The following is a 16,338-nucleotide window of genomic DNA, read 5'->3' as shown; positions in this document are numbered from 1 at the left end:
CCAAACAGGGTTTTGTTACCACCTTTAGCACATCAGCAGAACAGGAGTCAGGAAGAATCAGAACCAGCATAAACAGCTGGAAAGGACTCAACAAACAAGTGGCAGAGCGTGAGCAGGCGCTGGGCGTGTGAAGCCTGTGCCTGTCTATGTGCAGCAGGCCCGTGCTAGCCCAACTTCACTCTCAAGCAGGACCAACTGTCCACACGGTCCTGCACTTCTGAACCCTACTGACCGTGACCTTGTACACCACCTCAGATGAAAACTCAGTGCCTCACCCCCTTTATACATGGAATGGACTTTGAAGGAAATGCCAAGTCAGTCAGCCACTGTCATACTTCCCTACACACACACACACACACACACACACACACACACACACACACATACACCACCACCACCACCAACAACAACAACAACCCAAAAAACAGGATCTGTGGAAAACAAAAGGCTGCCTAAGGAGGAGCTGCTGTGGTCAGACAATGAATTATTCTGCCTTGGTGTAAGAGAAAGCATTGATCAGGAACAGCGAGTAAGGGCCGTGCGTCTCTAGAGCCCTCCACATGGCCGTCTGTTCTTACACTGTCCAGCTACACATCCAGTCACCCGTGCCTTGACCCCACTAGGGACCTGTAGAACTTGACCTTACCAGGTTTGAGAATGTCAGAATGCCGTTGTCTTGAGTCAGGAGGTTGGACCGAAACACACCGCCACTGAGGGATAAGAGGACACCAGGGAGTGGCTGGTCATCTTCAGCTTTAATCTGGAAGGAAGTAACTGGTCAGAACACTCTAGAGCTGAGGCCAGCGATCCACAGCAGGCAGGCCAGCTGCACACTGCTGCAGTGCAATAGGGAGACAAGCAGAATGTCCCCCCAATTGGGCATCGTTCCTCGAGCAAACTAGGACCTGCTGTATCATTTACAGTCAGTCTGTCACAGTCTGACTGTGAATGTGCCTTTGGGCTCACAGGCCTGAACACTCAGTCCCCAGCAGGCAGGTGATATTTTAGGAGGATGGGCAAACTTTGGGAATGGGTCCTGATGAGGACGGGACTTGCTTTCCTCGGCCTCCAGGTCTAAGCAGATTGAGCACCAGGCCCCCAGCTCCAGCGGCTACCATGCCTCCCCACCAACATGGACTTGGGTCCTCAATGAACCTAAAGCAGTCCTGTCTTAATTGCTTGTACTGGGCATTTTGTCACAGCATTACCAGAAACTATCTTTGCATGGCCAAATACGTTCACCTGGCAAATGAAGAACCTGGACTCACTACAAGTCCAGTTCCCAAACAGCGTTTACGTGGTGATCTCCCTGGCGCGTCTTTAGGAGCTGCTGCAGAATCAGAGTGTGTCCTCCACCTTCCTAGTCACTGAATGGCTTCCACAAACGGTCGTCCATCTGTGCCGTTCGTTCTTTCTGTCCTAGGGGGCTGCTATGTTCCGTCATCTAGGGGTGTCTTATAAACCACAGCTATCATCTGTGGTGCGCAGTTCTTCCGCGTCTCCTCACGCTGGTCTAACACACACTGGCCTGACGCCTCTCTCTGCAGTGATGTGCTCTACAGAGTCACACTCGACTCCGGCCCAGCCCTGCTGTACCACACACCGCACAGAAGACTGGGGACAAGAGAGACACCAGGCACCACCATGGGAACACGGAGCAAGTGAGAAGATAGCCTAGGACCTAGGGAGGGAGCTTGGCTGCCTAAGTGCCTGCCCAGCACGCACGAAGCCGTGGGCTCCATCCCCAGTACTATGTATACCGAGGGTTGGACATCTGCATATACTGAGCCTGTCATCCCGGAATTTGACAGAGGGAGAAAGGAGGACTAGGAGTTCAAGGGTACATTCTATACGACAAAGGGAGTTAGAGGATCGGAGGCCAGTCTAGGATAGACACCCTGCTTCCATGCACAACCACAGGAAGGTCGATGTCTCTCCACAGTATATCCAAATAAAGGAAGTCAGGCCAGCACATGGTGCACAATTTCACTTATATAGGCGCTCTGGAAGACGGAAAGCCACTGACAGAAAGAGGAAGGAAGCACCAGCCTGAAGGACTGTGCTCTGCATGGTGTTCGCCCATGTGTGGAACTGGCTCTCCACTTCCTGTGTGGTTTAGCATCGTGTGCTTTACCCTCAGTGAAGTGCCTTTGAAATGCATTACCTCGAAGCTCACACCGGCCAAGGCATAAGCCTTGAAGTCTCCCACAGTTCCTTCCACGGCAGTCAGCACAAAGCCTTCCTTCTGCGAGGTCACAGTGTACTCCAGGTCACTGTGTAGGGGGCCGACACTGCAGGAAAGAGAGCCAGACACTACAAATGGCTGTCTCAGAGGAAGCTTAGCCCTCCCCCAGGAAGAAGCCCAACCTGCCTCAAGGGGTTCCCTGAAGCCAGCCAAGTGGTTTCTCTTTGGGGACATACCTGTAGGCACCTTTGTCATCAGTGAAGACAGTGATCAAGGGTGAACTTGCTCCCTTCTCGCTGATGACAATCTCCACTCCCTCCAGCTCCGGGTGGATCTGACCTTCCAGGAACAAGCCCGCCTTCCCATGGATCTCAATCAACTTCCCTGGGCAGCTTTCTAAAGGGGAAGACAATGGGGAAGGGTGGCACCCAGCTAGAGTTTTCTGATGAAAGAGAGCCCAGACCTGAGATTACTGAGGAGGAGCGCAGGCTGGAGAGACGCTTCTGTTCCGCAAGCATGAGACCTGAGTTTGAAGCCCAGCACACACATAAAAAGCCAAATTTAGCCATGTGCCTGCAGCCTTGGCACAGGGGTGAAGGCAAGAGCATGGCTGTGGCTTGCTGGCTGCCAGTCTACCTCCAAGTTCAGTGAGAGACCCTGTCTCAAGAATAAGAGCAAGCCTCCTGAAATCTTCTTCTCAGGGGGTGCTGTTACCTCAGACCCAGTGGGAAGACTGAGGGGAGGGGAAGACAGCAGAAACTCACTCTTCCAACAGACTCAACTCTAAACACACCGTACAAATGTTCTCCAGGCAAATCTCTGTGGTAGCCTGTTCCTGGAAAAGACCTTCCCTCCACACCTGGGAAAGGGAGACCTAAACCATCAGAAGCAATGAGCTCAAGCAAGTTTGGCAACTGATGATAGGGCAATTCCTCTGCTTTGTGGGCCAATAACATCAAAGGAAGACTGGTCCTCCAGAAAACACCACTGTGGCTGTCTCTGGCTACTTTGTGGGTTCTTCCTTCTTCCACTCTTTCTACCCCTCACACGAGATAAGAGAGAAAAAGAGAGGGAAGGAAAGTGATCCCTGAATAAAGCCAAGGGTCAGAAAGGGGACGATATCCTTAGACTATGTCCTGCTGATTAGGGGCACTGAGTTCCTTGAGGTAAGTATGACCCTCACCTTCAGGATATCTAATGTCTCCCTATTTCTGCTTTGTACATAACTACTTAACCAACCGTGACCAACAGCAACCAACAACTCACTTCTCAGGGCCACGGCATTTATAGACCCTCAGAAAAGTCCCCAGAATTCCAAATGTCATGCAATCACAGAAATTATCTGCAGCTGGCAAAAGCACGCCCCTGATAGAGCACAAGGCAAATCATAGTCAGCTGCTGTGAACAAGCTAAAACAGCCCACATCCCACACCTGAGATTAAAACAAAAACAGTCTTATAATATTTCTGTTTTTTAAAGAAACCAAAATTCCAAAATACTCAGTACATACCACTACACCTGTAGTCACAAAAACTGTCTCTACTTAGACCATTCATCTACCCACCCATCCACCTATGCATGCACTCATCCATCCATCCATGTGCTTGTCCATGCATCCATCTGTCCACCCATCCATCCACGCATCCGTCCACCCATCCATACATGCATCCATGTTCTAGTGACACCAAGCACTAAAGAGGCCTTTGATGGCTTACAGACACAGCTGCACAAATATAACACAAAACCACACAAAGAGAGAAACGGAGGCACGATACTCACCCATGGAGTGGACACGTACCTCCACTGACAGTGGCTTCCATGGATGGGGGGTAAAAGAGGAGCTCTTTGGACGAGGGTGTAACAGTGATTTTCTCTCCAGACCTGAAGGAGTGAGAACGGTTCAGCGTGGCGGGTTGGCTCATGTCCCGGGAAGCCAGAATGCAGTGAAGAGTACAAGCGCTTACCGGGCCCAGTAGGAGAAGTCGTAGGAGAAGGGGCCCTGTAACTCGTCCACCATCTCTTGCCCAGGAGGTCGGGCCCTGCCTTCTTCTCCCTCTTCTTTGCCATTCTTCTCCCTCTCCTGCCTGCGGGTCTCGATCTCTGCCAGCTGCTGTTCCCTCCGCAGCTCCTGTGCAGACTTCAGAGGTCCCAAGACCAAGGCTGGCTCACTGTCGATGGAAGACCTGGAGGAGACACAGGTAGGCTCTGGGGCACGGTGCTCATCCTGCATTAGATGGGAACCGGACATTTCCACATCTGGGGACTCACAAGCAAAAGCCAGACACCTTACAAAGACAGCCCAGGGGCATAATCTTTTGTTCTAAAAACACTAAGTAGGGGGTTGGACAGATGGCTCAATGGTTTGGCTGCTCTCCCAGAGAACCTAGGTTTGATTCCAGGACTTCTTCTGGCCTCTGCATACACATAGTACAGACTCACATAAACTAAAATTAAAAAATAATAATAATTACATTATTTTAGCAAAATAAAAAAACTGGGGCTGGGAATGTATCTGCTTAACATGTAAAGATGAGGATTTGAGTCTCCCAAACCCACATTTTCATAAAAGCCAGTTATGGTGGCAACATGCTTATAACCCAGTGCTGGGGAGGCAGAGACAGGAGGGACCCCTGGGGTTCCCCACCAGACGGCCTGCCCTGAGCAGCAAGCTCCAGACCAGTGAGAAGCCCTGTCTCAGAGAAAGTATATGGCTCCCGAGGAACAACACCTAAGACTGCTGCTGACCTCTACACACATACACACCTGCACATACCTGTGTGCACATACAAATTATAAAATAAATAAAAATGGAACATCAGATGATTCAGTCCTCTACCCTTTCTCACCACCTTTTACAAATCTGAAGGATCGGGAGCCTGGTAACGGTAGAGCACGCCTCAGGAGGCAGAGGCAGGGTAATCTCTGAGTTGGAGAACAGCCTGGTCTACAGAGCAAGTTCAAGGACAGCCAGAGCTATGCAGAGAAACCCTGTCTCAAAAAAAGAGGAAGAAGGGAGGAAGGGAGGGAGGGAGAGAAGGATAGAGGGAGGGAAGTGAGGATGATGAGAGAAAAGGCCCAGCAGACACCATGCAAGGAGAAAAGCAGCAGCTGTGGGCACAGTGAGTAGAGTGTCATGGTGCCCACTGGGACGGTGACACTGGCAGAGAGTGGAGAGTACCTGGCCTAGGGTCAGGGTGGAGAGAGGCCTCGGGAAAGTGGATCATGGTTGGGTGATGCCCTCTAGGGTAAAAATTCAATGGGTGTTCAAGAGATGGTAAGATCAGAAAACCAGGAGCAGAGGACTCATGGAAGGGCAGACAGGTCAGAAGGAGCCAGACAGGGAGCAGGGGTCACACGCCCTTCAAAGTCCCGTGTGGGCTGTAGGGGAGCCTGGGGTGGAAAGCTTGCTGGGGCTTTCAGTGGAAGCAGGACTGACCTCCACAGTAGCAGATCACTCTGGACACTGTGGAGAGCACTGAGTCATGAGGGACAGCCAAGACAGGGAGGAGGGACAGGAGGCTGCTGCAAAGGCCCAAACTGCAGAGAGTGGGAACAGTGTGGACAGACAGGTACTGGGCCGGGAAGAGATTTGAATGTATTTTTACTGTAAGGGCAAAGCCTTGTGGGGTTGGCTGGACCAGGCGGAGCAGAGGACAATGACCAAGGAGCAGGAAAAGGATGGCAGCTGCTATTTCTGAACAAAGGGAGACTACAGAGCAGGTCTACTGATACAAGAGCCAGCAGCTGAGATACAGCCTAGCAGGGTCAGGGTCCCCAGAAGGGTGCAAGGGGGCACAGTGAGTAGAGTGTCATGGTGCCCACTGGTGCAGCCAGAAACACAGTTCATACGGTCCATCAGCACAAGCCTGTGACAGAAAGACACCACCACCGCACTCCCAAAGCTATACAAGTAAATTATGAAGATGCACGCCAGTGCCCTGGAGTCACTGTGGCCAATGATGAACGCTTAGCAAGCAAGATGAAGCCAGGGTACCCACAGGGCCTGCACCCCTGAGACTCAACCCTGGACCCTCCTCACACACAACCCTATTCCCATCCATCCAGCCCTGTAGTCAAAATGGTGCCAGGCTTCTGCCACAGGCTCAAAGATCAGACCCAAGCACGTTCAGTCAAACGCTTGTGGTCATGTGTTTGCTTCTGTGTGAGACTGTCAGTACCACAGGGGCATTTACAGCCTATGAAACCCAGAGCAGTAACGCTGGCAATTCTCAATGGTATTTTCTGGGCGCAGTGTCACAGGCTGGGCACCTCAGCTAAAATGACACTGGGAGAGAAGGATCGATCACATAGCAAGTTCAAGTCCAGCTTGGACAACTGGACCGAAAATGAAAGTTAAGGACTTGTGGGTGTGGTTTGGTTTTGCCTATCGTGTGCAAGGCCCTGGGTTCTGGGTTCAACCTCTAGGACCAAGAAATAAACACTACTCTGTGTTTGTGTGTTTGGGTGTGTGTGTGGAAGGTGTATACATGTATGTGTTTGTGTATAGTGTTTATCTGTGTGTCTGTATGTACATATCTGTGGGTATGTATGTGCACACGTATGTGTGTCTCAGTGGTGTTCTCAGCATCCATGACAGGTGGGCAGGAATCTGGCTGGAGACAAAACCAGAGGAGGGGGGCGAGCTCCTCAGAATGAGACAGCCATGCTGTCCCAAAATCTGCCACTTCCTGAGAAAACTGGGGTATCAGAGACACCTCAGCAGCATGGACCGTCCCTCAGCAAGGCCTGCCTCCCAAGTGCCTTCTCCAACCTAGACAGGAGCCATCTCTACTCCTCCAGACCTCGAGGAAAGAGCTGAAGGAAAAGAAGCGATGCCTGAAGTCACTAAACACCTGAGCTACAGTGAGCAACCCTGGGAGATTCTTCTCCCTCAGCCAAAAAAACATAAAGAATTCAAGCATCTAAGACGTGGACCCCAGCTGTCAGGAAGTCCCTCCTCAGCAGATGCAACCAGGGGCTGTGCTTCTATCACTGTGTCACCGGAGTGTAAGAGAGGGAGGCCACTGGTGCAAACACGTGCAGCAGCCCCACTCCCCGCCCACACAGGACGTCTTACTTGATAGTCACTGTGACATCCATCATTTTGTCAGTGATGATAGTTCCGAGAACATGGTGACGAATGGCTGTCAGCGTCAGGATACTGGGTGAAGACCTACAAATCAGACAGAGAAGCCACTAGCAGCAGCCCCTAAACAGACTCCTAGGGGTCCCGGTACTGCCTTGGGCCCTCCCTGACACACTGAGAAAGCAGCCTGCAGGCTGGGGTGAGTAGACTCAGGGAGCCTCGCAGTACAATGTCATAATTAGATTTTTGTCTCTTGGCACAAGATGACGCCGCTTGGCAAGAGAGGACTTGTGTTGAGAAAATGCTCCCACCGGACTGTCCTGGGGCAAGCCTGTGGTTCATTTTCTTGATTGATGATTGACGGGGGAGGGCCCACCTCACTGAGGGCACAGCCACACCTGGGCAGGTGGTCTGGCGTGTGTAAGGAAGCAGGCTGAGCAAGCCAGTCCGCAGCACCCTCCACGGCCTCCGCCTTGGCTCTTCCTTCCGTTCCTGCCCTGACTTCCTTCCCTTCATGATGGACTGGGATTGGAACATATAAGCCAAATAAACCTTTTCTTCCCAAAGCTGGATTTGGTCATGGTGTTTACCACAGCAATAGAAACCTAAATAAGACATCCACCAAAGATGCCAAACCTCCCAGCCCTCACTATTGGGAAGGAACTGGCTCAGAATACCATGTTTACCTTTTTAGAAGTACGTGGGAGCTACTGAGAATAAGGGTGCGATATTTTAAGAGCAGAATTAGTTCAAAGACCGTGTTCTTACAGCATGGCCTTCCCATTTGAGTTTCCAGAACTCTATTATCATTATTGTTGTGATTCTTATCGAGAGGGTGGAACCCATACAACAGAACACACGTGGGGTCAGAGGATAGCTTTGGGAGTCCCCTTTCACCTTGACATGGGTTCCAGGTTTTGAACTCTGGCCTCCAGGCTGGCTCAGCAAACACCTTTACTCAATGAGCCCTCTTGCCAGCCCGTGAGTTACAGAATCCTTAGGAAGGAAAGTCTGCCTCCATTTCTTAGATAACATCTTAAGATATCATAAAACCTATATTGAGAACTTCACTCAAATATCTAATCTTACCTCTTCCGAATGAAAACAAACTAGCGAAACCCACCAGAAATGTGCCCGAGGGCTCAGAAACAAATGAGGAGACAAAAGAGGAAACTACACTCCCACACCCACCGCTCTGTCCCCAAGCTTACGTGTCATAGGTGTAAAAGGCTTGCTCAAACCGGTGGCAGGAGCGAGGAGTAACTTTGTACACGCCTACAGAGGGAAACCAAACGTAACTGAGACTGGAAGGCGCTTCCGGCACGTGTGCTCCAGAGGCAGCAGGCCTCATCTGAGAGCTGAAGCTTATCACAGACCTGAGGTAACGGGACTGGAAACACCAGGCCGGCTGCTCTCCTGCGCCAAAGACCCCTCCCTTCACACCCACTTCAGAGCGCTCTACCACCATCAGTAACTCAGCGACTCCCGACATGTGTCTGCACCTGCTCAGACGCAGCTAGCGTGCAAAACAGCTACACACAGAGAATGTGCTGCACGCGCACAGTGGGCTATGACTGAGCAACGGAAAAGAACAGAGCACTGTTACACATGGCGTGGCTCAATTCCAAAGCTATGCTGAGTGTAAGAAGCCAGAGGCTGGGATCAGGTCGAGGTACTAAAAGTTAACTAAGGTGCGACCAGGGCTGGGTCTGTGCCAATGACGGAACGACCTGGGACGCTTGCTAGCAATCATGTACCTTAAGCGGATGAGCGTTGTTGTCTGTGTGGGACTGGGGATAAACCCAGGCTCTAAGAGCACACTAGGTTAGCGCTCCACCACTGAGCCCCCAAGCAGGTGGGCTTCACCCTGTGTAAACTATACCTCCATAGAGCTACAGAGAGGCTGTGGAGGACTAGAGGCAAGGCAGAACACAGCTGAAGGGCAGGCCAATGGCCAGCAACCTCATTAACATCTCTGAAGGTGAAAGGACACAGGGTCTCTGACCCTCAGGCCCATGCTGGGACCACACGCCCTCCCAGGCTCACCGGGCTTGGACAGGCAGAAGCGGTTGACTCCCCTGGAGAGATTGTAAATCCCCACGTTTTCAGGGCCATTTCCATCCTGATGAAACTCCTGTGGGGTCAAAGGCAACATGGTGATTTATGGAGAAAGACACTACGATGATTAAGAATATTTCTGTGGGGCTGGAGAGATGGCTCAGCGGTTGAGAGCACTGGCTGCTCTTTTAGAGGTCCTGAGTTCAATTTTCACATGGTGGCTCACAGCCATCTGTAAAGAGAACTGATGCTCTCTTCTGGCATTCAGGTGTACATACAGACACAGCAACTCCTACATTTAAAAAAAAAAAAAATACTGCTTCTGAACCAGCCATTATGTTGGCCCATTAGTCATTTACACTATTCAGTGCGGCAAGAAAACTGCAAACCTTCAAAAGCTTATGATTGAAATGGGCGATTTGCATTCAGTCAGCTCCTGTTTATAAAGTGGCTGTTAGGGGACAGATGCAGGTCAGGGCCCTTGGGGAGGGGACCTTTCAGTTTGGGAAATCAGTGGTTTCAGACAGGAGATAAAGCAGAGACACAAAGGCAAGGGGCAGAGTGGCTTCCCGGCACGGAGAAGAGTTCCCAAGCTCTGGGCCTGGCCTCGGAGCCACCATCTTGGGAAGGAATGGTAGCTGAGGCCTCCATGGTGAGAGAAAAATAACAACATACATGTCTTCGGAAAGCTCAGCTCTCGGGCAGAGGGAGACACCTGTGAAAGGCCAGCAACCTCGGAGACGGCCTGTTCAGCTAGATGCTGGGGCCAGGGGACCAGTAGACAAGGAGGTAAGGCAGGACTTGGCGAACTGCGTCCTTGTCCACTTCCCTTACACAATTCAGATTTTAACCTAGAGACAGCAGAAATGTACTACAGGGCTTAGGGAGAGGAATGCTGTAAGCTTATTCTTGATGGTACAGCAACCCGCCCCTGGGATAACATGGGACCTTAGGGTTCGTAGCAGCTGAGGCAGGTGCCTGGCCTTGGAGACACCAGCTCAGGTCCAACAGTGTCACAAGCAGCCACCTTGCTGCCATTTGCCCAGCCCCCTGCTGGGATCCAACAGTGACATTTGCTACTGCCCCTAAGGAAACTACAGCGATAATCCTATCCCTGAAGCCCTTGTGACCGTGAACAAGCAGACAGGCACTGGCCTACATTCCACTGACGTGGGAAGGAAACAGGGCAACAGAAAGTGCAAGGTCAACCTGGGCAACTCAGCAAAACTCAGTCTCAAAAATAGAAAGTAAAAAGGTGGGGGGCTGGAGAGATGGCTGAGCAGTTAGGAACCCTGGCTGCTCGTCCGGAGAGCCTGGTTCTGATCCCTACATGGAGACTCACAGCCATTTGTAACTCCAGCCCTAGGGGGATCCAGGCCCACTTCTGGCTTCCAGGAACACAGCACACAGGCAATAGAGACACACATAGGCAGAACACCCATATACACAAAAGAAAATGGCAATAATCTGGCTGGTCTGGCCGTGGTACTGTCATCTTTAAGAGGGCCAGGCATGGGGTTGGGGATTTAGCTCAGTGGTAGAGCACTTGCCAAGCAAGCGCAGGGCCCTGGGTTCGGTCCTCGGTTCTGGGGAAAAAAAAAAAAAAGAGAGAGCTAGGCATTTGGATCTGTAAGTCTGAGGCCAGCTTGATGGTCTACATGGTGAGTTCCAGGACAATCAGGGCTACATAATACAGAAAGCTAATCTTGAAAACAACAAACAAACAAAAAAATAAAACAGATAAAATAGTAACTTTAAAAATGGTTTAAGGACCAAGAATACAACTTAGCAGTAAGTGTCTGCCCAGTATGTCTGAAACCCTGGGTTTAGTCCCCAGAACTGCAAAAAGAAAATAAGAGTAAAACAAGAAGATAAGTGCGGGGGTTGGGGATTTAGCTCAGTGGTAGAGCACTTGCCTAGCAAGCGCAAGGCCCTGAGTTCGGTCCCCAGCTCAGAAAAAAAGAAAAGGAAAAAAAAAAAAAGAAGAAGATAAGTGCGAGAGTGAGCTCTGCCCACAAGAAGCAGCCTGGGGAACTCAGCTGCACCAAGAAACAGCATCTGGGGCACAGCAAGGAAACGTTAAATACAGCACAGCCTGCTGGGCCTCCCCACAGCCCAAGAAGCAGGCGCTGTGATCCCTACCCTGCAGGAAAACACAGAGGAGCTTGCTCCAGCAGCACCGCACCGCACCGCACCGCACCGCACCGCACCGCACCACACCGCACCGCACCGCACCGCGCCGCGCCAGAGCTGCCCAGTCACCCACCGGCTGAGGAGGGCCTGTTACACTGCAAGCATGAGGATGCCTTCCCTGGCAGGTGGGAACTCAGGGTAGAAAAGGGAACTTGGCTTAACTGTCATTACAAACTCTTGCTGTGCCAGGCTCTGGCAAATGCTATAAGCCATTTATTTGCATGCGTGTGCGTGCGTGTGTGTGTGTACTGCATATATGTGTAGGTCAGAGGGTAACTTGCAGGACTTGGTCTTTTCTTTCATTGTGTGGGTCAGCAAGCTTGGTAGCAAGCTCCCTCCTGAGCTGAGCTGTCAGGCAGGCCCCACTGGGCACTCTCTCTGAGTGCTTCAGAAGCAGCACATACCAGAGTGATGGCGTGTGACAGTGCACAGCGCAGCATGTAGCCGGTTTGCCTGAACTCCACGGCAGACACGTCATCCTCCAGCACTTCCACTTCCAGGCTCTTGTTCCTCCAGCACCAGTCCTCGTGCATGATGCTTACTGCAAAGCCAACACAAGGAGGTGTGCCTCGCGGCAGCATGAGCAAATGGGGACCTGCCAGCTAGCTGCAGAGGAGTGCACGTGCTGAACACGGGAGTGTGCACTTTTAACCCAGCACTCTGAAGGCCGAGGTACAAGGATTGAGAGTTCAAAGCCTGGGCAGTCTAAAAAGAAAATGCACTTTCCATAAAAATACCTAAGCAGGCAGCAGTGTTCAGGACAGGTCACCGCCAAAGAAAAACTGACACCAGTGGCCACTGTCACCACCAATAGAGAAATCCGTCTAGGCAGAAGATGCCAGGTTACAATATATCCTGGGGCTGCTGGACTTTTTGTAATTATTTTAACTGTTCGTCTGATTTTTGTTGTTGCTGTTTTGAAATGCTGCCTTGGCAGACATCGAACTCCTTGGCTCGAGAGATTCTCCCTCTGCAGCCTCCCTGGCACCCAGCTTCCAGTCAGCTTTGCAGATCTGGGCTTCTGGACGCTGCCAGGGAACTGTAAGGACCAACAGTCAGGATGTGCACACGGGCATGGCAGGACTCCACGAAACTATAAACAGGCAGCCGGTGCTCTGAATGGAGTGCCAGCTTTCTGAGACAGAAAAACACAAGCCCCAGAGACAGGAGTCTGCTTTCCACTAGGTAGGAGTCTAGTCCCTGCCACCAGTTGCAAGCTGTTCCTCCAAAAGGCAAGAGCTGCACCAGAGTAGGGCACCACCCTGCCGACCAGGCCCTGTGCCTCCATTCTTAGGGCCTCCTGGAGAAAGGCTATTGGATCATTTCACAGGTGAGGTAGCAATAGGGGGAGGAGAAAGAATGACTGGCCAACGTCATTCTAGCTAGACCTGAGAGCAGAACTATCATGCTCTTTCTGGCATTTAGAAATAAAACGGTTTACGTCAGGGCACCCTCCCAGAGCAGATGCAGAGTGGGACCTTTGTGACAAAGGGATCTAACTTGGCAGGTCAAGGTTCCGGGACAGAGCTCCCTAGGAAAGGCCTACAGTAAGCACGAAGGGGAGCAGGCTCGGGATAGCTCGCGACAGTATCAAGCCCCATCTTACTTTTGTATTTCCCAGGTAGAACTTTGTCAAAGGTGAAAGTCATGGAGTTGACCTTGCCAGAGAGCTGGAGGCTGCGCTTCTCGCCCTGGCGGCTCAGGGACTGCAGGGTCACCAACAGGTCACCGCAGGTGTCTGTAAAGGAGAGACCGGAGGACCTCACATGACTGCCATCACAAACCCTGACAGGCTCCTGAGTGCTTAGCCTGAGCATCAAGCCCGGGAGGCCGCTTCCTCAGTGCAGTGAGAGACTCAGTTCCCAGCACCAAGGCTGTGGTCAGCACCACACAACGACATTCTGACAGGGAATCAGGCTCCCACCCTATGCCTCTGCTCAGCCCCTGAAGACCCTGTACCAAGGCAGGATGGGACAGACCACCCTTTACCTCCACCCCATTCAGAAACGCCTCTTCCCAGCTCCTCCCACTGCCCACTCTGGACTGGAGGCTCTCGCTTGCAGTTGATACGTTACCCAGACAGGAGACTTTTCCGGAAACAGACGCCAAAAACTGCACGAAGGCCACATCCATCACGGGCTTGTTGGTCACAGTGATGGGGAACGTCTGTGGCTTCAGCATCAGCCCGGCTCTGGTCTCAGCCTCGGGCACCACCACCTGTGAGCACACGAGACGCTGGAGCGGTGCTTCGAAGCCCTCCCAAGGCTGTGGCCCTTTAACACAGTTCCTCATGCTGTGGTCATCCCAGCCGCAACATTATTCTCGCTGCTACTCCATAACTGTAATTCTGCTGCTGTTATGAGTCAGTGTAAGTATCTGTGTTTCCCAGTGGTCTTAAGTGACCCACGTGAGAGGGTCATTCAAGCCCCCAAAGGGGTCTCGACCCACAGGTTGAGAACTGCTGTATCGAGCTTGTGGGGAGCAGCTCTCCCATGGCCTATGAGGTACTAGAAGCTTCATCTGGGCCTCAACCTAAGCAGACAGTGAAGGGTAAAGGTTCGAGATGTGTAGTCACAGCAAACATAAGAAGTAATATTTTTATAGTAACACAGTCCTAGCCAGGCAAAGCAGCATCAGCCTCTAATCTCACACTCAGGAGGCTGAGGCACAAGGAACACCCAAGGTCCAAGTCAACCCGGGCTGTGGGAACCAAGTCTCAAAGAGAGAGGCTGTGTCTGATGTCCCCCAGAAGCACCTGTAGATTTAGCTCATTCTCTTTTTCCATGTACTTTTCTTTTCTTTTTTAAAGATTTTATTTATTTACACTGTCACTCTCCTCAGACACACCGGAAGAGGGCATCAGGTCTCATTACAGATGGTTGTGAGCCACCATGTGGTTGCTGGGAATTGAACTCAGGACCTCTGGAAGAGCAGTCAGTGCTCCTAACCGCTGAGCCATCTCCCTAGCCTGTACTTACTGTCTTGTGTGTTACTTTAAGACAGAGACTATTGAGCCCAGGCTAGCCTGAAATTCGCATTCCTCCTGTTTCAGCCTCCCCAGTGCTGGGACTGCAGGTGTGTGCCATCACACTTGGCTCCTTTTTCTGTGTGTGTGCTTTTCCCAAGCTCAGAGAAGGATGCGGAAGGGGACAAACGTCCCCTGTTTTACTCCCAGTAAAGAACTGCCCAACTCCAATCGTCTGACAGAATCTCAGAAAGGTGTTGGTGACTAACAATGGCAGTGGTCATCACAGCCCATCTCCGCTTGTTTCTACAGAAGGAAGGACCCACTCTAGAAGACCCAGGCTTAGTGAACACCCCTAGGTCTCCCTCCCTAGGGAGGGAGCTGGGAACAGGGCTGATTTGACTGGCAAGCCCTGCTAGCTACAGATATGCGGTCTTTCCCAAGTGGACAGGGCTGCTGCACCAGAAGTGGACAGGGGCAAACCTCTGGTTGTACTGTCGCTTAGCCCAGCTATGCCCAGGCTGAATCCCTGATGGGGAAATTCCAGTCCAGGGGCTGCCCTGGCTCTCTGCCTGATTGGGTGGGCTCATGGGGGGCTGTTAGCTGTCCTGGAGTCGGGGAGGGGAAACTCTCTATGGACAGGCTCTCAGACACTGGCACTGTGACGTTCTCAGCTGCTTGAGGAGCCAGCTTTGCTCTGTTCTCAGCCTCATGGACGTTCTAGAGCAGCCAGAGCCGGGGAAGGTACAAGAGGGCCTAAGCTCACTCCTCACCCTGCACACATACCCAGTGAGGACGAACAGGCCTCTGTCTGTTCACAGCATCCACAGGCAGGAATGAGAACGGCTCGACATCAGGAGCCAGGAGATGAAAGGCTCCTTCTTGTGCCCCACTAATGCTCCTAACACTCTGGAAAACCCTTGATTTTTCAGTTTGGGGGTGGGTGTGCTAGTGTGTGGAGACCAGAGATCACCTTGGGTGTTGTTTGCTCAGAAGCCATCTAGCTTGGTCTTCTTTTTTTTTTTTGGTTCTTTTTTTCGGAGCTGGGGACCGAATCCAGGGCCGTGCGCTTCCTAGGCAAGGGCTCTACCACTGAGCTAAATCCCCAACCCCTAGCTTGGTCTTCTAGACAGAATCTCTCACTGGCCTGGAGCTTACTCCAGTAAGGAAGCCTGGCCGGCCAGTAAACCCAGGGATCTGCCTCCTCAGCAGAATGACAGGCTCCGGCCAGCACACCTGGGTTTTAATATGGACTGTGGGAACAAAAGACCTTTATCAGCAGTCATTCTATTGCCCAAAGCCACCTTCCCAGCCTTCAGATACTTTAAACCAAACACATCACAGACCTGGACTTTGTAGATCCCTGGTTTTGCTTTAAAGCAAAATGATCCATGAGCATCCGTCTCCACAGTGACCAAAGCCTTGTCCTTGTCTTGAGAGGACAGGACCACCTTGTATTTATTCATCTGCTTGATGGTGTCGGGGGAGCGGATGATGGATATCTGACCACAGATGCTGAACCTGTAAGGAGAAGCCGGTCATTCCAGCAGGACTCAAACGCAGCAGGGCAGGCTCCCAGCAAGCTGAGATAAGGGCCCTTTGTACCCACTGCAGACTTTGTGGCTCACTTTAGAGAAGCACCTGCAAAAGTCTGCGCCCGGGCCCAGAGCAGGGCTGTGGGTGCCCTGGGTAGCATACGCCCCCCCACTCCCTCCCCAATGCTGCAGAAGCCACTTGCAGGAAATCTGCAGGTAATAAAAACGTTTCAGGTAATCGAATCACTACGGTAACTTGGGCTAACTCTCAAAAAGAAAGAGCTGTCAGCTGTCTGCAAAATGGTGCCATTCATAG

The 16,338-nt window shown here is 51.7% G+C and overlaps 1 protein-coding gene across 2 annotated transcripts in view; it reads right to left on the bottom strand.

The window, feature by feature from the left end:
- Nomo1 (nodal modulator 1) overlaps positions 1 to 16,338 on the bottom strand; it is a 50,815-nt gene that overhangs the window by 11,793 nt on the left and 22,684 nt on the right. For both annotated transcript variants that reach the window (XM_087569545.1, NM_001108484.1), the window contains 12 exon segments: positions 15,834 to 16,008; positions 13,598 to 13,739; positions 13,129 to 13,260; positions 11,927 to 12,063; positions 9,318 to 9,405; positions 8,483 to 8,546; positions 7,263 to 7,358; positions 4,150 to 4,368; positions 3,984 to 4,066; positions 2,422 to 2,581; positions 2,165 to 2,291; positions 647 to 760 (listed from right to left, as the gene is read on the bottom strand). In XM_087569545.1, the coding sequence (XP_087425671.1) occupies positions 647 to 760; positions 2,165 to 2,291; positions 2,422 to 2,581; positions 3,984 to 4,066; positions 4,150 to 4,368; positions 7,263 to 7,358; positions 8,483 to 8,546; positions 9,318 to 9,405; positions 11,927 to 12,063; positions 13,129 to 13,260; positions 13,598 to 13,739; positions 15,834 to 16,008 (1,537 nt within the window).

Source organism: Rattus norvegicus, chromosome 1 (genome assembly GCF_021556685.1).
Source record: "Rattus norvegicus strain SHRSP/BbbUtx chromosome 1, alternate assembly SHRSP_T2T, whole genome shotgun sequence".
In the NCBI taxonomy this organism is placed as follows: domain Eukaryota; kingdom Metazoa; phylum Chordata; class Mammalia; order Rodentia; family Muridae; genus Rattus; species Rattus norvegicus.
Note: the sequence above shows the minus strand (reverse complement) of the source record. Positions and strands in the feature narration are given on the sequence as shown.